The sequence below is a fragment of the Rhyacophila brunnea genome, unplaced genomic scaffold, assembly GCF_057557595.1.
Source record: "Rhyacophila brunnea isolate RB1 unplaced genomic scaffold, BYU_Rbru_1.0 scaffold_4, whole genome shotgun sequence".
Lineage (NCBI taxonomy): Eukaryota > Metazoa > Arthropoda > Insecta > Trichoptera > Rhyacophilidae > Rhyacophila > Rhyacophila brunnea.
In genome coordinates, this window is record NW_028233068.1 from 15,211,750 (window position 1) to 15,234,098 (window position 22,349).

Sequence of the window (22,349 nt, forward strand, 5' to 3'; positions counted from 1 at the left end):
CGCGTCTGCTTATAATTTCGTAGGTCACAGGTTCGAATCCTGGGTCTGGCAAATACATTGGTTTTTCAATGTGTGTTTGGAGTTAGAGTATGGACCTAAAAGGTTAAACAAATGGCTAACATCCATATATCATAAAAACAAAACAATCTGTTAATACAAACCTTTACTGTATCAAATAAATACAATAATAAAACGTAAGTTATCAAAAAAATTTCTTAAATTGCAAGCTTCGTATTTTTACAATAGGTGCCTCTGGTATGTGGAGTTTTCACCTTTGGATAAAATTTTATCATCTAATGCCGAATACTCATTAGCGAGCCGTAGCTGTGACCGTTGCAGATATAGAAAACAGTATGGGCGCTAAATAATTAGTTTGCGAGCCTAATAAATAATTATTTCACATCTAGAGTTAGTTACAGTATCTGTAGTTACTATAATTCAAGGTTATGGAGCTTAATTTGGTGCTATAAAATTATTATGTATGTATGTATGCAAATGAATAAATTTACCTAAATATAAGTTAAATAATAAATTTTATTCATTTAGAATAATTAAATATGTGCGTACACTCAGGTTTGAAGTTGTTAATAATTGCAAACATCAGATAGTATGTACTTGATCTTTCACATTTATGTTATCATTATTATTTTTTTTATCTCAATGTAAGACGTACATATCGGCGAACTCACAAAAAAAAACATATCAAACTCAGGAGACAGCGTTTAAATGTGCACTGGGTTTTTTCCCGGTGATATTGTTGTTATGATTTACTCCGATCAGTTTTTTGAATCATCTCAACGAAGAAACTGTCATTTGATAAAAAAAACTTTTAAATAAAGTTTTATTAACACGCCATAGAGGGAACTACAAAAATCATCGAATATCCTGTGAGTTAACACGTAAATTGTCTGCTTTGTCATCCATACCTGTATCGTTAATATTTTAATTATTTAAATATGATAGTAATATCATCGATTATAAGACCCTCCCTAGTTCCTTCCGCTATTTATCTGTAATTCTTCACTGTTTGATCCGTCATTGATGACTTCGTCAATCAAGCGGTAACATAACAATATATAGTAGCATATTGATTACGTTAGGTTAGGTTGGATTATGAAAAAATTAGAAAAAAGTATTTTCGAGTATTTTTCTTGTTCTAGATTCAGGATAAAATTTAAGAATCGAGAGAAACTGCATTCTCTAACGAGGCTTTCTTCTAGTTATATTGATGTAGTGTTTTGTGAGCATCAATTTTGTGACAGTAACATATCCAGGCAAATCACTACTCTTTTACTATTTTTAGTCTCAAATTTCATGTAAATTCATTAATCCTTTACTTCAGTTGAGGCATGGTCTAAAAAGATTGTGGCTAGGCGATGCGCGGATTGTGCAAATGACGCATGTCGAACGAAATATAATTTGTCATAAAAATCCAACCATTTCATCCACAGTCCATTTAATGTTATGTTTATTGTTATATTACTAATAATAATATTATATTCATTAACATGTTTTCTTTTTTAAGTAAATATGTAAAGTTTTTTAGTCATCTTTACACGATTTAAGAATATTTTCATCCGATACCATGACAAAACAAATCGACGTGCAGACACCTCGACGGTCGGTCTCCGATTGGCGACTAGTGAGAAATTTCGTCACACCTACTGTTAAAAATTATTTGCTGTTTCACTGAAGTACGCTCTTAATAAGTATGTTAAGTTAGTATGCTAGGACAGATTTTTTAAAAAATCTCATATACATAAGTAAAGTATTATATATAATAATTATTTATCTACATTTTGTACCATTATTATTGGATACCCACCTACATTAATTTGCTCTTCCTCTTAGAATGTACTGGCCATCAAGCAACGCAAAACCTACTTCCCCAAATGTTATGTCACTGGTCATTAATCATGCTATATTGTTATCTTGAAAATTTTGGCGAACCCGTGTGTGTTCTACCACAATATAATTATGTCCAGACTCTAGAATAGATCAGTTAATTTCAATGTGTTTTCACAGTTTGCGACATAACCTATTTATAAATACTTTTTCGTTTTTACAGTTGCCGACCTGACAAAACAAAATGTTTCTCATGCGCTTCTTGGTAGTGTTTCTTGCAGCGCAGTTCGTCAATGCCAATAGCTGTTCGGAAGATGAGAAACCTAAAGTAATTTCATTTCTGGACGATCATTATTTACTGCAGATCATTTCTGAACCCATCGGCAGCGCACCGGATATCTTTTCTTTCAAAGAAGGAGACATTTTCTTTGCGTACAATGAAACGAGCTATGTAGTTCGGGAGGGTAAAAAGATTGAATCACTCAAATACAAGATAGTTGCTGAAAATAGGAAACAATATATTTACCCCGACGGCACAATCGTCGTGAACGATAACGGTAATGTCACTTTAAATTATCATTCAAACACAAAAGTTGTTAAGATCGTTACAGATATTGGATATACTGTAAGCTACATGGGTGTAGATCTGGACAAGAATAGAGTGTTTTTATTCAGCGTCATGGGATTGGAAAATAGTCTTAAAACTAAATTGCACGTGTTTGATTTGGAAGGTCTAGACACAAGCGGAGGAATGGCGAGCGCCGAACACATCTCAAAAGTCGGGGACAATATTGTGGCTGTGTCCGTTGATAAACTATCCGGGAACATAGCCCTGTGTCAAAGAATCAACAATAGGTATTGGCGATTCAAAACGTTGGAGAAAATTAAGAAATTATCCTGTAAATCTAAAAAATCAAACACGCGGTACAACAGAGTGGCCCTAGAATCTTCTGCTGAATTTGCTGGAACTGAGATTTTACGACTGTACGAAGATGCAATCGGTATAATCTCTTTATTACCCAATTTAGGACCAAATGTCGAAACCAATACTGGAGGAAAAACTGGCAGCGCTGAAATAGAGTCGTATATACCCGATGAATCGGCTGCTGATGCTGATGCTCCCCGCATTGATGTGAGAATGGCTGAGAGCAACAGTGAAAACGATTCTGCCAAAAAGGACCCGTACGCGGAAGTAGCCAATATGCTGAAGCGACAACTCGCGTTTACGACACGGAATTCAAAAACCCTCCACAATAAGATCGAGAGCCTGGTGGAGAAATTGAACAATAATGTGTCGTTGTTAGGAAGCCAAGTGAATAAGAACACTCTTATGACAGTGAGACCGGATGAGATCAACATGCAGATAGAATATGTGTGCGCACAAAAGAAGGACTTCATGGTTCACTTTTCAGTATCGGAGGAGAACAAATCGGATTTGAAAAATGTACATGAAATTATCAGTTCTGTCAGAAAAGATTTAAGTGATATATCTGAGATTTCGTATGTGCTGCAAGGAGTTAAACCAGAATAATATCATCTATCAATACATCATATCTATTCGATGCAGTGTTGGACAATTATAAAGAATGGAAATGTACGCATAGGGATACTTTACATACCATTTATCTTTTGTGATATAATTCCTCGGATATTAGAATATTATGTTACTACCAACTTGATTGTCTTTGAAACAATTTTACATCTTAACGATTTTTTTGGGACAATATAAAATATTTGGTGCTACAAATTTTTTTAATATCTTTTGATATTAGACAGTAGAATCTCACATAGTATGTAAAGCTTGATGGTGTCGTATTTCTGGAATGTGTGTACCAACTGGAAAATATTAAATTTGTGTTTTTATTTGAGATAATAATGTACTCATTTTATAAAAAGTTTTATAGGTAGTAAGGAAAAACAATGTTTTTTTATTGTTTACAATGACATTAATATGGACGAATCATCTGGAAAAGAAAATGACATTTACTTTATTGTCGGGTCTGCCGAATGGCATAATCTGTTCTAACGCCATTACTAACAATAAAGGTGATATTGCTATAAATTCCTGATGCTTTTTGTTGGGTCTGCCGAATGGTTCGGTTCGAACGGGTTCGCTGAAATGAACATTGACATTAGAAACACTGATCTAACGCCATTACAATAAAGGTCATATTGCTATAAATTCCCGATGCGTGATATCGCATAATGGAAATTGCGTGACGTCTACCTATTCATGCGAATGCGCGAATTTACTTGCTAGCTACTGTATTGAGTGCGTCGTCCATTAATAATGTCATTGATTGTTTACCAAAATAATCTCTTAATATGATTGTTTTTCACACTCAAACCTTGTTCAAAAACTCTCTCAACCCAACTCGCATAATACCCCATTTACACGTGCATGTATTTACTGCTGACAGTACATATTATCGCGGTCATAACACGTGAATACATGTATTATCCTGCAAGATTGAATGCATGAGTCAAAAAAATTCGGAAGCTTCTGAATTTTCATGCGACAGTTTTGTTTTTTCACAGTAGAATGATAGTGGCGAACGTGCCGGGAAAAAAATGAACTACACCGCGGAGACTCATTTTGAGGTTAACCGATTTTTACGACCTGTCAAATAGTACCATAAAATGACAACACCGACGTCTCGCTTACTCTTGAAGAATGAGTTTGAAGAGACAGTCAGCACTTTTACGTGTAAACAGTTATTGTCACCATAAATTAAAATACACAGTATTGCTGCCAGTAAATACATGCACGTGTACAGGTGCTATTATCCATTAAATGCCAGGAGGTATTAGCATGGCGAGCAGCCAATTTTTATGAAAAAATAAAACTTTATAAACATATCTTTTTGGTATATTAATGAATTTCAGTTAAGTATTTCACCATGATTCCAAGAGATGGCAGTGTGTGTACAATATATTAAATTATTTAAAACAATCGACTGGGGCTAGTATAATGAGTGTAAAGTACATCGTATATACACGGTCATTTTCTATGGCTGTCCTTACACGCATGGAATTGTTGAGCATGTAAAGACACAATTGGTTTTTGTAAGAAATAAAAATGCATTTTAATCTAAATTGTATATATTTCTATTTATACCAGCCTGTACATACCTATACAATAATATTTATTAAAGGCAAGTACACATATTGTTTTTCAGTTTGTGTATGAGTCAGGGTATGGACCTAATAGGTTGAGCAAGTGGCTGACATCCATTTCTCGTAAAAAACAAAATCTGTCAATACAAACCTCTACTCTGTGGAGGCCCATATGATCCTATTAGGATCGGACATGGTCAAAAAAAAAAAAGAGTAGTAGATCTTGGTAGAGTACAGTGAGATTGCAGAGTAGGATAGTAACTCTGTCACTCATCTTCCTCCACTACCGATTACCTAGGGTCCAGTGCCAGATGAATTGTTGAAAATTCAAGATTATTTTTTTTTTCAAAAATATCAGTTGATTAACAAAAATCATGTACCTACATACTAACACAATACACATATTCAAACAACACAAGATTCATCAATCAATTTCATTAAATCATTCTCCAATTTCACAACAGAATCCGTTAATTTTTCCTCATATGTGTCAGTATTAACGGTGCTCGCCTCGGTGAATGGAGCTACGGGTGTAAAGATCACATTTGCACTCTTTAAAATATACTCATGTTTATCAATTAATACTGAATAGTGAGACCTCAAACGTTTGTTTTCTATCACCACACTTTTCATCTGTTCACCAGATCCTTGAATGTACAGAGAGACCAAATTTTTTTTGAATTCTTTTAAAACACTTTCAACACCTGAGCGTGTCTGTTCACAGGTATGACGATACTTTTCACTAGTCATTGTCACTTTTTTTGGATTAGGGATGTTGTTACCGAAAACAATTACATCGAATTTCGAATTATTTTTTGAGTTAATTATGATTGGTTTTGGGTCAATTATGTTTGGTTTTGGGTGAATTATGTTTGGTTTTGGGTCAATTATGTTCGGTTCTTGGTCAATTATGTTAGGTTGTGGATCAATTATGTTTGGTATCGGGTCAATAATGATTGGATTTGGGGTTGTAGTTTTAAATGTACTCTCAAGGCGCCCTTGTCTATTGTTTTGTTGTAATTTTGAAGATTCAATTACAGTATCATGATATGGAGCCAACAGCTGTAGGTTCCATTTAGATTTTTCTAATATCTGACTGTAAATAATATTTCCTACGATTGGATCTATTGCAATTGCTGATACATGATCTCCAAATTCGCTTAAAAGTTCTGTTACAACTCTATTATTGGAATCGATTACAGGATTGGTGGAATCGAAAACAAACAGATTTCCGTAAGGTTCTTCGTGTGGTCTGCTGATAATGAATATGCGACTTTTGATGTTGTCCAGAGCTATCTGATAAATATTGTCATTTTCAGCAGTGAATACCTACAATAAAATAAGCAAGAAATTATACAGGGATGAGAATTATAAGATTTATAACAAAATATATGTTTGACGTCTCAATACAAAGTTTTGGAGTTCGGGTGGATATGCCAGCATGACCATACCCGAATTTGACCGACATGTCTACCGACCTAAATTTTCGCCGTATTATGAATTTACCAATTGTAGATGACACAGTGGCGAAAGGGTGGAGGTAGGCTGTTAAGATCCGACATAAATATTGCACATTAAACTTTGTTAGTCATACGTATTTATTTTTATTGAACTAAAACAACAATTATTTATAAATGTTGTACGTTAGTTTTTAAAAATCAAATAAATCCTGCCTAACCAAATACCAAAAAAAAATACTAAAAAAAAAACCGTAACAATTTTGGTATATTTTGGGCGATCCGACAAAATTGTGCACACTATTTCATACATTCTTTTTTGTTTTCGTTGAATTAGAAATACATATTAAACATGTTGTGGTTAATTTTTTTAAATTCATGAAGCCCTGCCTAATCCATATTATAATAGATAAAAAATATTATTTTATCTATAAAATATCCAAAATTGTGTATGATATAATGGCATAATTTTATATATTTTATAGATAGACGAGTTTTTTTTTACTAGTGTCTAGTATGATTTAGTTTTCGCAGGGTTGAAAAAAACTAACCAATACCATCTGTAAATTGTAGTCTTAGAGCGAAGCCACACGGGCGCTGTGTACGCGCTGCGTCGCGAGACCGCTGTATTCCGACTGCGAGCAGAAGTGAGAACGCACCGCTGCTGTGTACTCATTCCCACTCCCAGTCGGAATACAGCGGTCTTGCGACACAGCGCGTACGCAGCGCCCGTGTGGTTTCGCTCTTAGTTTAATAAAAACATATACGTATGACTGACAAAGTTTAGTCTGCACTATTTATGTCGGATCTTAACAACCTACCTCCACCCTTCGCCACTGCCGCCTTGTATGTGGAACGCCTTCCGTGTTAATTTGAACCAATGAAAATAACTGAAACGTGCTAAAGTGCTAACTGTTCAGAATGCGCAAAGAGAATATTAAAAGAAAAGAAATTAAAGAACTATCAGTTATTACCATATGGTCATCCTTTGTTTTGTGGTGGTTGAACAGTGTGTGACTTCCTTGATTGTGTACAGTGTTGCCTTTTGTATCTATCAAGGCCATTTTTGCTATTCTTTTTACTTTACTTCTTTTCATGGGACCAAAATTTTGGATGCTGTACGAGTCTTTTCCGATGAAGATTATGGTTTCATTGATTGACTTGATCATTATTTCCTTCGGAGCTTTTCCATTGTACGTTTGCTCGTTTCTTATTTGATAGACGCTTCCTAAAATTTCTGTTCCGTCTCCACTGATTGTGGCTGAATATCCCACGGAAAAACATGTCCAGATTAAGAACAAAATTTGCCTCATCGTTATGGGAAATCTAAAATAACAAATTCAAAAGTCCAATTATACAATAATAAGTTTTATTTAATTTTGAGAGTCATAAGAATCTGTCATAAAAATCAACAATTTAAAGAATTTTGCAAAAACATTGCATGCATGTAGAAACAAAAAAAGTTGGGAATCCATTTATCAAATCTGCTAGTAAGTAATCAATAAAATTCTAATTGTTTAACAAGTTTCATATTATAATACATAATATTATCGATACTATAGTTCAATAGGGGAACAACTCAAAATATAAAGGTTTTGAGTTAAGAATGCGATTCAATGTAGATCTTCTCTTTATAATTCAGTAAAAAAAATAGTCAAAAATTTCTTCAATGTCTCATAAAATCGAATAACCCTTTCTGTGATTAATCAGTAATTCCGTTATACAATCAAATTTATTGGTTACTTCCTTATTAAACTGTATAATTTCATTGTGCATTGATGAATTCCACTAAATTGAATATAAAAATCATACATTTTCATTGAAATCAAGGCTTTAAAATTAAAAAGAGAACTTCTGAGAAAAAATTCAAACGCCATTATCTTGGAACAAGGTTTTTTGAGTTGTGCCCCTATTGAACTATGGTATCGTTATGTAAGTCCAATATTATGAAAAAAATGTGTTTGTTTGACAAAATTAAAACAAAAAAACATTTTAAATCATATTAAATGCTGTCCATCTATCGACAAATTTTAAAAACTCGTGGGTCTTGTGGTTTCATACATGGAATTAAAACCTCATATCACAGCCAGTGTTAGCAGATTCATCGATTAGATAGGTGTTTAAAATATTGTTTTATTACGGTTTTTCCTTCCCCTCAATATACTTCTCAAAACCGATGTTCATTAATGGCATTCAAATCAAGTGAGTCAACAACTATGTCTATCTAGGATAACAAATTTAACGTCAATTCTGTCCCCATAAGCAAAAACACAGCTAATGGGAAAAAATGAAAAATTAAAGTAAGTATGAGGTGACATACTAGATAAAATTCTGAACATAATTACATAAAAAAATAAACAGAAAATCATCTCCTATATATTATTATCCTAAGAGATTTTGGAAAATTCACTAACAGCTCATTTAAGCGACATTTTATTGTTATTTTTACATCTTCATTTCAAAATGTGCGCTACCGATTCATCTACCGTTTGAATTGACCACATTTCAGAAATTTTCAATGATTTTACAGGTACGTGACGTTTATATCCGATATTTTCTTACATACAGTATACGATTCGCCATATTTCATTTAACGTACAGCAGAATGACGTCTTCGTCGCTTAAGACCTTCTAATCCTTTAATTGACAAACGAATTCGATTATTTTTATTCAAATATCGTAATGTAGGCATTGGCGCACTTTTTTTCGGTGAAAAAACCATAATTTTGGTACAATTCACTACGTTAATAAAAATCTGACAGGCGCGTCCGCTGCTGTCCGCCATATCATAGATAACGTGATATTCCAAATTTGATTTTTTTAAATACTTCTTTGTGGCTGTTCACACACTATTTTTTTATTGAATAATTACCTAGGCTACTAATTTCCATAGATCACAATATAGTCATATTAAACTAACAAAGTTGCCATTGCAAACAATGAAAGAAATTAATACGAATTGTTATAGTTATCAAAATGAGTCATATTGTATAATATCTACCTATTTTTATCGTCCCTATCATCATCAATCTTGACCTATCCACTGCTGGATGAAGGCCTCCTCAGCCTTATTCGACTCCTTACTTACACATGAATTGTTATATTTATCAAAATCAGTGATATTATATTATTATCTACCTATCTATATATAATGCCATTATTATCACGAGCCTCAATAAATCCACTGCTGGATGAAGGCCTCTCTACGTTGATTGTATTCTTGAAAGTATTGAATTTCTAATGTTATTTATCTACATATTCATATCGTCATCATAATCATCATCATCATCAACCAGGATCAATCCACTGCTGGATGAAGAGTTCCGCAACCTGATTCTACTACTATTGGTTTAACGAATTTGTGATAATATTATACATATTTCTATCCATTTTATCATCATCGACTTGAACCAATCCACTGTTGGATAATGGCCTCCCTAGCCCGAATCTACGCCTTTGTGTCATATGAATTGCTGTGTTTATCAAAATCGGTGATACTATATTTATCTACATATTCATATTGTCATCATCATCATCATAAACCAGGATCAATCCTCTGCTTCATAAAGACCTCCATAGACTGATTCTACTCCTTTTTTCATATGAATTTATGTATTTATCAAAATCTGTTATATTATATTTATCTACATATTCATATCGTCATTATTATCATCATCATCATCATCGACCTGAACCAATCCACTGCTTAATAAAGACCTCGCTAGCCTGATTCTACTCCTTTCTGTGATATGAATTTCTGTATTTATCAAAATCGGTGATATTACATTTATCTACATATTCATATCGTCATCATCATCAACCAGGATCAATTCAGGGTTCCGCAACCTGATTCTAATACTATATTATACCTATTTCTATCGTCCTTATCATCATTAACCTGAACCCATCTACTGCTGGATAAAGGCCTCCCATGCCTGATTCTACTCCTTTCTGTCATTTGAATTGCTGTATTTATCAAAATCGGTGATATTATATTATATCTATTTATATTTCCATTATCATTATATTAAAATCCAACACCAAGTCACTATGACGAAAAGCTGTCTGCAAGACCTAGCGAGACAGACTGGCGAGAGCCAGCTGGCTCAGCTAGTTTATTTTAATATACAAATCATCATAATGTGTTCATTACTTTTACAAAAATGTTAGGCTTTTCGTAGCAACAAAACAGTAAGTAATGATTCATAAGCAAAAACACAGCACATCTATCGATTTGCTGCGTTTTTTGCTTAAAAACGCTGGCTTACTGTTTTTTTGTTTATGATTCTAGAATTTTTACACAAATATAATACAGCATGTAACTGGTAATAGTGAGATAACCTCAAATTAATCATTTACTAACTTCATATCGCCCTACATTTTTAACGATATTTTAAGACTCAAGGGTGATAAAGTTCCAAATTGGGCTAAGAATCGTGAAAAAAAGATTCTCAATCTTGTTTTGGAGAGTATGCAATTGGATAAACTTGAAATGCTGCAAAATCCAATGAAATTATAATGACAAGTAAAATGTTAATATCCAGTTAATTACTTTTTAATTACCACATTTAAATAACATGTTAATTATATCTAATGGCCAACTACTGAAAACGCGCCAGTCCCGTTGTTAACACTAAATGAGTTAATTTAAACTTAATCCATCATAAAACACATTTCTAACTATCTGGTCTTATAAAATTAATGATATTTGTACTTATGTCTCTGAACATTTGATATTTAAAAATAATGCAAACGGAAATTCCTAAATATTTCCTTTTTCCAATGCGAGCCGCATGGCTGCTTCTAAGTTTACATCTGTCAACTGGCTTCGGTATTTGTTTTATATAGTGCATTACACTGAATAATCTTTCACAGTATACAGTAGTAGGAAAAAATTGATAATATGAGTTAACTCATTTAGTGCTGACACTGCAACTGGCGCGTTGTCGCGACTGGCCATTATATGTAATTAACATGATATTTAAATGTGGTAATTAAATATTAATTAAGAGGTCAGCAGTGATTGTGTTAATAGAGTAATTGTTGCTAACTCTTTGAATTAACTTTATTCTTAGAAACGGACTATTCCACATATGATCTCATCAGAAAAACACATGCATAATTCAAAAATAAGGGAAAGTAATACCTACAAATAGGATGACGTTGTGGGAGTCTTCCCACCAAAACTGACGAATTTTTGTGTATTTAAAAATATATATTGTCATTCCAGTATTATTTAATAAATAAAATACCATTACATTAAAAAATAAGTATTTAATTTTTCAAAAATATCCATTACAATTTAAATTATAAGCAAAAACACATATTTACTGTTTTTTGCCTTATGAAACTAACATTATTCCATTCAAAATCATAAATAAAAAGACAATAGTGAAGTTTTATAATCAATATTTTTGTAATTTTGCCATTTTTATGTAATCAAAATATCACTTTTTAAATAATCTATTATAAATCGAAACATTTATTAAAATTGATTAACTTTTAATGAAGCAGCAATGAAAAACATGATAACCTCTCTTTTCTCAAAATTGACTTTTTCCCATTAGCTGTGTTTTTGCTTATGGGGGCAGAATTGACGGTGTGATGTACGACGAGATTGCTTGCAGAACGAATCAAATTGGCGTGGAGTGAATTTGGGCGCCTTATTATTTGGAATACATAGAAATAGCTACCTAAGCTTAGTACCTAATAAGGAAAATATCTGTCCATTAAAGAAATCAGCTCACTGGTTTTATCGGGTTCGCGATATCTAGTTTACTTCCGTTGCCCTTCGACGTACTTGGTGACCAGAAACGACACGTGCAGATTAGTGAATAATTAGTCTGATATTTTATTAGTAATGTATCCATCCATACAAAACATTTCTTAAATAACGGACTCATGAAAGGATAATAAAAATACTGTATAAAAAATGCGGCGGCTTTTTGGTGCTGCATAGGGGCGGCATTTTATCTAGGGACGTCACTGGGTCTCACACAGGTAGCATATAAATAAAACACCTGAATTACTCTCTGAATTGATATTTATGTGTTTCTTTAATTTACATAAGGTTATCCTTTTTTAATATTATAATTATTCTTAATTTATCAGAATCAACATTACATTTAAGATCTGTTCAGTGTTTCTAAAGGACGCTAATTAACTTGCCACGGGGTTTTCTTTTTTTAAATTCTTCCGAACCCACGCCGACTCATGAAAGAACTCCCGTGATTGGCCAAATCCGATCGGATGATCTTTTGATTTGGCGAATCACGAGGAAGACTTCAGCGCTGGCGCGCGACAAATTTAGCATTACGTTACATATTACAATATTTGAATTTACGTATTTATAAAATTATATTTAGTCTTAAAATTACCGCTTTCGTCCATCACTATTTACACTTTAAGGTTTATCTTTATTGCACCTTCGCCCAGTATGTCATTTTCACACACCGGACGAGGGCCTTTACTTATGAATAAGACATTTAAGTAGTTGAGCAAGGAATCAGATTAGGTGTTTTATGAAGCCGTTTCAAGAGGTTAGGGTTACATTTCAGCTTATAATTATTAAATGATTCTTTCACAAGGCCCACCTGTAAGGGCTATTACAGGGTATCCCCTGTAAGGGATGTGTCACAATGTGTGGTTCTTAATCTTAAATCAAAAAATTGCAAGAAGCGCAGTGTGGCATGGAAAGGTGCATGTTGGGCATTATGCGCAAATACCGCAAAATAAACCAATAGATAAGAGGATGCAAAAGTATGCGATGTGATAGAGGTCGCTAAGCAGGAAAGTTAAGTAATGGCAATTGGCTGGACATGTTGCTCGGTGAGTGGACGACTACTGGACAATTGCCATCATACAATGGCACTAAATGATCACAGAAATGCTCACTCACGAACTCATAAATTTCAATGGATGTACCGTGGCAGCGAAGAGCTAGGGACCGAGTGGAGGGTGCTAGGGGAGTACTTCATCCAGCAGTGGATTGACCCTGGCTGATGATATATAATGGGACTTCTTTATAACTCTATATCATAGAGCTGTATGCAGTGTGAAAGGACGGATGTGAGGGACCGGAAAATGCTGCACATGAAAAGGCGGTAGTCATCTGCAGTTCCTTACCTGACCTCTGTGACATGTCAGAATATATTATTATATGTATTATGGAAACCACACACTAAATGACATTTAGCTAGGTACTGTCTAGGTACCAGGAGGGAATTATTTATTATATAAAAAATATAGATGGCTAAACAAAAAAACATTTGTCATAAACCAAAGATGTTAAAGGAAACCTTCTTATGTCTAGACTCTAGATGGAGCCTTATCATAATGATGTAGGTGAAGTAAAAAGGGACCCCTGCACATCTATTCTATACACAAGACTGCTTTCGGCCGCTATCTAGGGTAGGTTTGTATCGAAGTATTAGCACTTATTGTAACAATTACAATAAGTTAGCCGTCTGAACTGTCAAAACTGTCTAGCTCACTCTAAAATTTATCACAGCCAAGATAAGTGTTGTTAAAACATAGCACTTATTGTAACAATTACTTGGATACTTTCCTACCCTAGATAGCGGCCGAAAGCAGTCTTGTGTATAGAATAGATGCACTGGTCTACTAATGGTCAACTACAAGTGACTTCACATTACAGGTTCATTTGCAGACAACTTCACACTAATATTATGAGATTTATTTGCCAATTTGCAGGACGGTTAAAAAGACATCTGTCATGATGAGTAGATAAGCAGCCAATACCCAGGTATTATTACTTATTTGAAAAATCGCAAGTAAGTAAACAATGTTTACGCAATGACTATTAAAAAGTGGCAGCCATTATTGAATTAGGAAATTGGAAATGTTAATTAATATGCTTGCAGTTTACCAACTTAATAGCGCCTGTACACGTGCATGGAATTACTGTCACTACAATGACAATAACTGTTTACACGTAAAAGTGCTGACTGTCTCTCCAATCTTATTCTTCAAGAGTAAGCGAGACACTTTGTTGTCATTTTATACTACTATCTGACAGGTCGTATTGAAAATCGGTTGAGCTCAAAATTAGTAGTTTGTTTTTTTACCGGCATATTCGCCCCTATCGCTCTACTGCAGGCGCAGATCGAAAATAATCTTACTTGCGCGTAATAAATCATCACAATTTCGGAAGCTTCCAAACTTGCTTGATTTATGCACGCAATCTTGCCAACTACAGGATAATACATGTTTCCCCATACATTTTCTTACTGTGCACAGTACATCCATGCACGTGTAAACAAGGTACAAACCCTGACCTGTAAATAAAAATGGCTTTTATGTGTCTATAAAGAGAATGATCTAATTTATAACATTTAATTTATTAAGCAAAGCATAACATTGGTTTTGGTAATGGAAATACTGGAAGGGTACTTTGAAATTCTATAAAATATATGGGTCTGTGTCAAAATGGCTGTGAATTCACCGCAGAGCAATAATGATTATTCGATTGTCCTACTGATTAACGTTTATAATTATTCAATACCTACTATGCAGACGTCTGTTTACTACATTCAAATCTTTTGTATTGTTAATCAATGTTGTATTCAATTCTCAAAATCAGCTCCTGCCATTTTTGGCATTGAAATTGAAAGGAACTACACTAATGAATTTTTGCCCATCGGGTTTTTTTTTTTGACTGCCAATTATTATTATAAACAGTTTGCTAAAATTAATTATTTTTATCATACTTAAAAAAATACTTTTAATTTATTCAAAAAGGTTAAGAGGTCACATTAATTCTTATTGTTATCTATTTATGATATTATTGTGAATGTTATTATTTTTTAAACATTTTCAAACCTGAACCCATATAAAAATAAAAAAAAATATTTTGCAGTCCATTAAAATTATGATTTAATATCTCGCGATTAAATCATTGCATTTTGTTCTACATTGGCTTTACAACAATCTGACGAGGATCTTGATCATCTCCTGAGGTGGTTTCTTCATTGAGTTTTTATGAGAAATAATTATTTGCCATTTGCGCAACCTATATTATGTCAATAAATGGTATTATTTAAATATTGTTGTAAATGATCTCAGAATATTTTTCCCCTCCCACTGTTATAAAGAGACATGAGGCGTCTAATTACAAAATAAATAATAAGTCCACAATTCAATATTTTCGGGAAACAACGTTTTTATGTTTTAAGCTTCAATTATTTGTTTTAACGTGAGATTATTTTTTCCGTTGTATTCTATGTCGAAATTAGAACCAAATGGCAATTTGTTTCAGCCGATAAACTCTTAAATGTAATAAATATAGGCAAAATAAAATTAGACATAGTGCTTTTTGTACCTCACTTTTTAATTTACTCCGCATAAGGCACATATTTCCGTGGCACTGTCATGGGTTTACCAGATGCTACAGTATGGGAGACGCCCTTTTCAATATTGAACGTTCCCTTATAGGTTGAATTAAAGACGCGCGAAATCAACCAAGTTTTAAATAATATCACGGACTTGGCGCTTTTTGTAATAAATCGAGACATAAAATAATTTTTTTCGTAGGGTTATGTCGTGTTCTGAAATTTATAGATCAATACATATTGTGTAAAATTATACAAAGAATACGTGCGCATTTTTTTCTTGATTTTGACCAAATGTGGACTTATCGCTTTTTGGAATTAGACGCCTGACATCAAACATGGACAAACTCTAAGTTAAGCCTTCTAACACTAAGAATCCTACACAAATTGAATAAAAACAGTACATAGATATTCTGCCACTACCTACATCGGAGGCATTTTGTTATATTTATCAATAGATTGCTATATGATATAGTTTTACCATCTTAGCCTATGTCAAGGTTGGCGAACCTTTTTATGTACCCGTGCCAAAATTTCCTAAATATCGTTTTTCAACTGTCTGATGTGCCGAGAAGTTTTTCATGAGGAAAAAATAGTTTTTAAAAATCCTATTAAAAATGATGATGTTTTAGATACCACTCACAGAACATAGCATATGTATAGCTTTACCACTTTTTTTTTTCAATTACGCCATACATTTCGGTCCATTAATTTTGAAACTGTTTGCCGGAATTATAACTTGGCTTAACCAAGTTTTTCTTTCTTATTTGGTGCAGTCACTTTTTGTGGGTATACATGACATTGTTAATGTATTAACTAGTTTGGTTTAAGAACCGATAAGTTTAAGTATATTATTATAGTTTAAGTGCGATAAGTCACACAGATTAACATGAGAATTGCTCCGATCAGATTAGGCATTCTCTCGCTACAGTGGTCTCAAGCATCGTAAATCGATCAAAATTAGATGTTCGCGGCGCGGCATCCTCCGCCGCCTGATGAGGTTAGTGTGATAATATTATATGTGAGGCATAAATTCTAAATACCGACCTATGCAATGATATATTTACATTAAACTTTATTATTCTTGAAGAGTATTTGCCTGCGATTTTTTATACAATTCGATCTGTCATTTATTATTACTATAGGTATTTTTTTCTCTTCGCGTGCCATGCAAAATCATCTCTGATATAGACTAATCAAACGTATGGGTACTCAGGTTTTAAGTTGTTAATTTCAAATATCAGTCGGTATGTACTTGACCTTTCACATATTATGTTATCATTATTTTATATCAATATATGTATTGGCGACTTCGCAGAAAAACAATCTCACTCAGGAATTCCCGTTTATATATTGTACATCATATTTTCTGTTGGTATTATTTCAATTTATGAAAACAATTATCAGTTTTTTGAATCGTATCGTTGATTGAAAAATAAAGTTTTATTAGCTCACCATAGAGGGAACTATAATAAAGCATTGAAAAATTTGTGAGTATTTGTGTTTGCTTTACTTATATATATATATTCAGTATGTGATTTTATAATAGGTATTTTAAATTCTGTGCATTTTCTTCCGTATCATCAATTACTTCAATATTATCGTTGGACAATCATAATAGATTGATCAAGTTTGCTTATTTCAAACAACACATATTTTGAGTTTGTGAAAGGTAAAAAATCAACGATTTTTAAACTTGTTTATGAAGTTACATAATATTATGAATATCATTTTGTACAGGGAAAAATATTTTCTAACTTTGACTACAATGACGTGGCAATTTGACTTGTCAGCCATGATCAATTTCGTGAATCTAAAGAATTTCCCCATTGTCCAATGTTTTTAGAAATTAGGGTAAAAAGGTAATACCTATACCACAGTATATTATTATGTCTATACTCTAGAATGGATCTAACAAATGCTATGTATTTTGACACCATACCAATTGAGAGACATACCACGCATATTTTAATAACACAAATTTTGTTAGTTATAATATTTTATCTACCATTCCATGACCGATTTTTCTTGGAGTGGAGTGATTTTAGTGAATTAAGTACTAATATCAAATAACTAACAAAATTATGCGTTTGTTATTTATTTAACTTCAATAATGTGAGATTTTATTGATATTTTGAGTTGATTCTTTGTGTGCTAATCGCCTAATGTCAAAGAATTTGGACTATATGTCCTTGTATGCTGTTTCTGTTATGACATTTGAAATTATTTATCAAACACATGAAGCATGGTTAAGTTGGTAAACTTCTTATATTCTTACTCATGCAATGACAGCCATTTTTTTATGTTCATTACTTGTGCAGTCTATAAACGGTTTTACACAATTACAATTAAATAATAATACCAAAGTATAGTATTATTGGCTACTTATCTACTCATTGCAACGGACTGTATGTTCATACCTCCTGGATATTGACAAATAAATGTTATAGCGGTAGTGTAAAGTTCACTGCAAATGAACCTGCAATGCGAAGTCCTTGAAGAAGCTAACTGATTCGGAGGATGAGATCCTTTTTTTCGTTTAAATTTCTTACATTGGGCCTATTGAAAAAGGCTATTTTCAACATCTTTGTCAACATACTTTTTTGTTTACTGGTTGGTCAAGGTTATTAAAAAGGACTAGATAATTACTATTTAATTACCATATATAAATAGCATACCAATTATATTGAATGGTCGCCTGATCGTTACGCGCTAGGTGCGTCTTTAGCGTCCAATGACTTAATAGTAAAAAAAGTAAAAAATAATGATGATTTTAATATATTATCATCACTACGTTTTACGTATTCGTATTCAAACGTAAATAAACGAGAACAAATTATATAAATTAAACACAATTTTTTCATTTTTACAGTTGCTGCCCTGAATAAACAAGATGTTTCTCATGCGCATTCTCTCGGCGTTTCTTGTAGTGCAATTTATCAACGCTAATATTTGTACGGAAGATGAGAAACCTAAAGTGATTTCATTTCTGGACGATCATTATTTATTGCAGACCGTTTCTGAACACACCGGGATCGCGCCGGAAGTAGTGTCATTCAGAGAAAGAGAAATCTTCTTTGCGTACAATGAAACGAGTTTTGTAATTCGGGAGAACAAACATATGGATACGCTCAAATTCAAGATATTTGCAGAAAATAAGAAACATTACATCGACCCTGACGGTACAATTGTGGCAAATGAGAATGGTAAAGTCACTTTGAACTATCATTCGAGCACAAAAGTAGTTAAGATCGTTACAGACATTGGATATACCGTGAGCTATATGGGTGTGGATCTGGATAAGAATAGAATATTTTTACTCAGCTCTATAGAATTGGAAAATGGTAGTCTTAACACTAAATTGCACGTGTTCGATTCAGAAGGTCTAGATATAAGTGGAGGAATCGCAAGCGCTGAAAATATTGCGGAAGTCGGAGATAATATTGTGGCCGTGTCTGTTGATAGATTGTCTGGGGATGTAGCCCTGTGCCAAAGAGTCAACAGTACATTTTGGCGATTCAAAACGATGGAGAAAATTAACAAAACACCTTGCAGATCTAAAGAATCAGGCGCATGGTACAACAGAGTGGCGCTGGAGTCTGCCATCCAATTTGCCGGAACTGAGATTTTACGACTGTACGAAGATGCGATCGGTATAACGTCTTCATTGCCCAATTTAGGACCACATGTCGATACCAAAACGGGAAGAAGCGCTGGCAGCGCCGAAAAGGGGCCTTACGTGGAGGTGGCCAATATGTTGAAGCGTCAGCTCTCGTTTGTGACGCAGAATTCGAAAACCCTCCACAAAAAGATTGAGACTCTGAAGGAGAAACTAAACAAAAAAGTGCTGGAGCAGGGAAACGAAGTGAAAAAGGACGCTCTGGTGGTGGTGAGGCCAGCCGAGATCAACGCGCAGATGGAGTATGTGTGCGCACAAAAGAAGGACTTCATGGTTCACTTTTCAACGTCAGAAGAAAACAAATCGGATTTACAAAACTTGTATGATATTCTTACCTCTGTCGGAAAAGATTTGACTGATATATCTGAAATTTCGCATGTGCTGCAAGGAGTTAAACCTGAATAATATGTTTTGTCTATACAAATCAAATATTCAATCCAGTTTTGAACAATTATATAGACGAGTTGAAGAAAATGTAATATTATAACCTACACATAGAGATGTTTTTCATACCATTTACATTTTATCAAATATTTCAACTAGAATGCATAATATGTAGTGCTGCAGAAAATTTTGGATATTAACTAATCTTTAATGATAGCGAGCTAAAATATTTTTTATTTTAAGTTAAGTTAGGTTATGTCAAGCAATGTGGGATCAATTAAATGAATACAATCTCGTTGGTGAATTTCAAATAAAACAACATAAGTACATACACAAAAAAGACATTTTTATTGAAACAATAAAAAAATTAACCCAACTAATGAGAAGGTATGTATGAAAAACACAAAATAAATAGTATGGACAATCTAGATTCTATAGTGCATGCATGAGTGGTTGAAATACTGGTTTCTTTGTCATAATCAAAATGGACATAAAAAAGGTTGCGATTTGTATTTTATAGTACAACAGGCAAAGAAAAAAAGGCTCAATAAATGGTAGGTTATTTTTTTTTTTTTTAAATTACGTATTAATAATCATGTTCTTGCTTTTTCGTACAAGGTGGTTGTTAGTAAAATAAAATAGTAACAATCACACCCAGGCTTTGAGAAAATCACATAAATATTGAGTCCTCACCGAGAATCGAACCCAGAACTCTCAGGTGGAAGGCCAGCGCCTTACACACTGTACCACGAGAGCCGCCAATGGTAGGTTTCATTGGAGGCCTTCAAAAGAAAAACATGTGACAAAATACACCGAATGTGTGAATTTGCGTATCACATGAAATCAGCAAAATTTTGCCTAATTCATGAAATATGCAAGCCCGTTGCCTTATTCATGAATTAGGCAAATTATCAACATGTCAAAATGTCAACATGACAGTAGAAAAAGTAAATTTAATACGGATGGTTTTATTAGTTATAATTGGACATAATATAATATTATTATTATTAGGTTAGTTTAGGTTAGGTTTTGTAATTCTGAATTCAACTGAATGTCCATTTTCAGGTTAGCTGACTATCAAATCATACTATCACAAACAAACAATCGACTATTGCCTAATACCAAAGCACGAATCAAATCGCGAAAATACCTTTTAATAAAAATCTTCCGTTATCATATTGTAGTTCTAGATGTTTTTTGGGCATATTAAATGGATATGAACGTCATTGTAGTTATTGATTGGTATATTTTTATATAATCAATGACATTTGATACATTTGATTAGTTGCAAAAAACAGCACGGGAGCGGAGCGCCACTATCTAATTTGCCCAATGCATGAACTAGGCAGAAAAATTACTGCCGAATTCACGCACTCGGCAGATATTTTGCCTAATTCATGTAATACGCAATTTCACACATTCGGCGTAACATATACACAAATTAAGGAAATATGTAATTTTTATAAAAACTAAATTTTTTACTGAGATAAAATAATATTGTGTAGGTATAGTATTTTGTAGTTAAGTATACTAGGTAGAATGGTGACGAGATTCATTTCATTTAGGTGTTGGTATCGATATTTTCAAATGACACCAACACCGTTTCAAAGTGATTTCGTTGTGGCCGCAATACCAGAAGAATATGTCCTTCTTCTAAATAAAGTTGACAGTGGATACAATTTTTTTCGGGAACGAGACGACTGGCCTCTGGACAATTGGACGCCGCACTGTCGTAGAAACGTATACAGAACGTAAACGAGGTATTTTAATCAGTTTCTATCTACTACTTAGTAGTTTGAATTCATTTTACTCTTAACATAATGTATTCTTTATCGCGGATTGAGAATTACCACGCCTAAGGCCTTATATAAAATAAAAAACTCTTTTTTCGTTGGAACTTAAACATATGCACGATTAAATCATCATTTACGTATGCATATATAAATTCTCACAAACTATTCAATCATAATATAATAATTTAAATATAAATAACGATATTAAATATTATTTTAAAGTACCTATATTATGTAGCTAACGTCTATTTATTTTAGAATTGTGTGGCGTCCAGTTGTCCGGTACCAAATCGTCCTAGACCCTTTTTTTCTTATTGGTTTCATAAACCTGGTAATTCTTTTAGAATTGAATAACATAATAAACTATTATAAGATATAATTTTCAACGTACTAAGCCAAACAATTCGATGTCTCATACGGGATTTGGAAGAATAAGTTTTTCCTTGTGCGGTTTAATCTATATTGGAGAATATTAGGTAAAAAATAAATTTATGTAGTAGTCTTAAATTAGCAACTTTTCTTTAAGAAGCTTTCACACTAATATCCATTCAATCAAGTAAAAAATGGGGAACTGAATAAATTAATTGTTCTCTTCAGTAGAAAATTAACTAAGTCATTGCCTAAGTCCTAAGATAATTTATACTTATTGTAATATAAATTATGTCTATGGCAACAAGTAAGTGTAAGAATAATTAAGTGAATATGATGAAAATCGTTGACGAGT

General features: G+C 33.2%; 2 protein-coding genes and 1 long non-coding RNA gene across 5 annotated transcripts; 2 read left to right on the top strand and 1 right to left on the bottom strand.

Annotated features, from left to right (window-relative positions):
• Nucleotides 1-778: 778 nt before the first annotated feature.
• On the top strand, nt 779-4,941 carry LOC147066955 (uncharacterized). Of its 2 annotated transcripts, none has more exons than XM_085954664.1 (2): nt 779-1,061; nt 2,069-4,941. In XM_085954664.1, the coding sequence occupies exon 2, from the start codon at nt 2,090-2,092 to the stop codon at nt 3,374-3,376; it is 1,287 nt and encodes a 428-aa protein (XP_085810790.1). In that variant the 5' UTR covers nt 779-1,061; nt 2,069-2,089; the 3' UTR covers nt 3,377-4,941. The 2 variants fall into 2 exon arrangements, with proteins under 2 accessions (XP_085810790.1, XP_085810789.1); XM_085954663.1 differs by having other exon boundaries at nt 779-887.
• LOC147066956 (uncharacterized) lies at nt 4,934-15,101 on the bottom strand. Its single transcript, XR_015071533.1, has 3 exons — nt 14,944-15,101; nt 7,394-7,745; nt 4,934-6,291 (listed from the first exon to the last, which is right to left on the bottom strand). It is a non-coding gene; the product is annotated as an uncharacterized LOC147066956 (long non-coding RNA).
• A 1,998-nt stretch (nt 15,102-17,099) lies between these two features.
• Nucleotides 17,100-20,172, top strand: LOC147066957 (uncharacterized). 2 transcript variants are annotated; one of them, XM_085954665.1, is made up of 2 exons: nt 17,100-17,259; nt 18,642-20,172. In XM_085954665.1, the coding sequence occupies exon 2, from the start codon at nt 18,663-18,665 to the stop codon at nt 19,851-19,853; it is 1,191 nt and encodes a 396-aa protein (XP_085810791.1). In that variant the 5' UTR covers nt 17,100-17,259; nt 18,642-18,662; the 3' UTR covers nt 19,854-20,172. The 2 variants fall into 2 exon arrangements, with proteins under 2 accessions (XP_085810791.1, XP_085810792.1); XM_085954666.1 differs by having other exon boundaries at nt 17,238-17,441.
• The last annotated feature ends 2,177 nt before the right edge of the window (nt 20,173-22,349 follow it).

Coding starts and splice junctions, on each gene's coding strand:
- LOC147066955 (XM_085954664.1), top strand. CDS start 2,090: ATGTTTCTCATGCGCTTCTTGGTAGTGTTTCTTGCAGCGCAGTTCGTC.
- LOC147066957 (XM_085954665.1), top strand. CDS start 18,663: ATGTTTCTCATGCGCATTCTCTCGGCGTTTCTTGTAGTGCAATTTATC.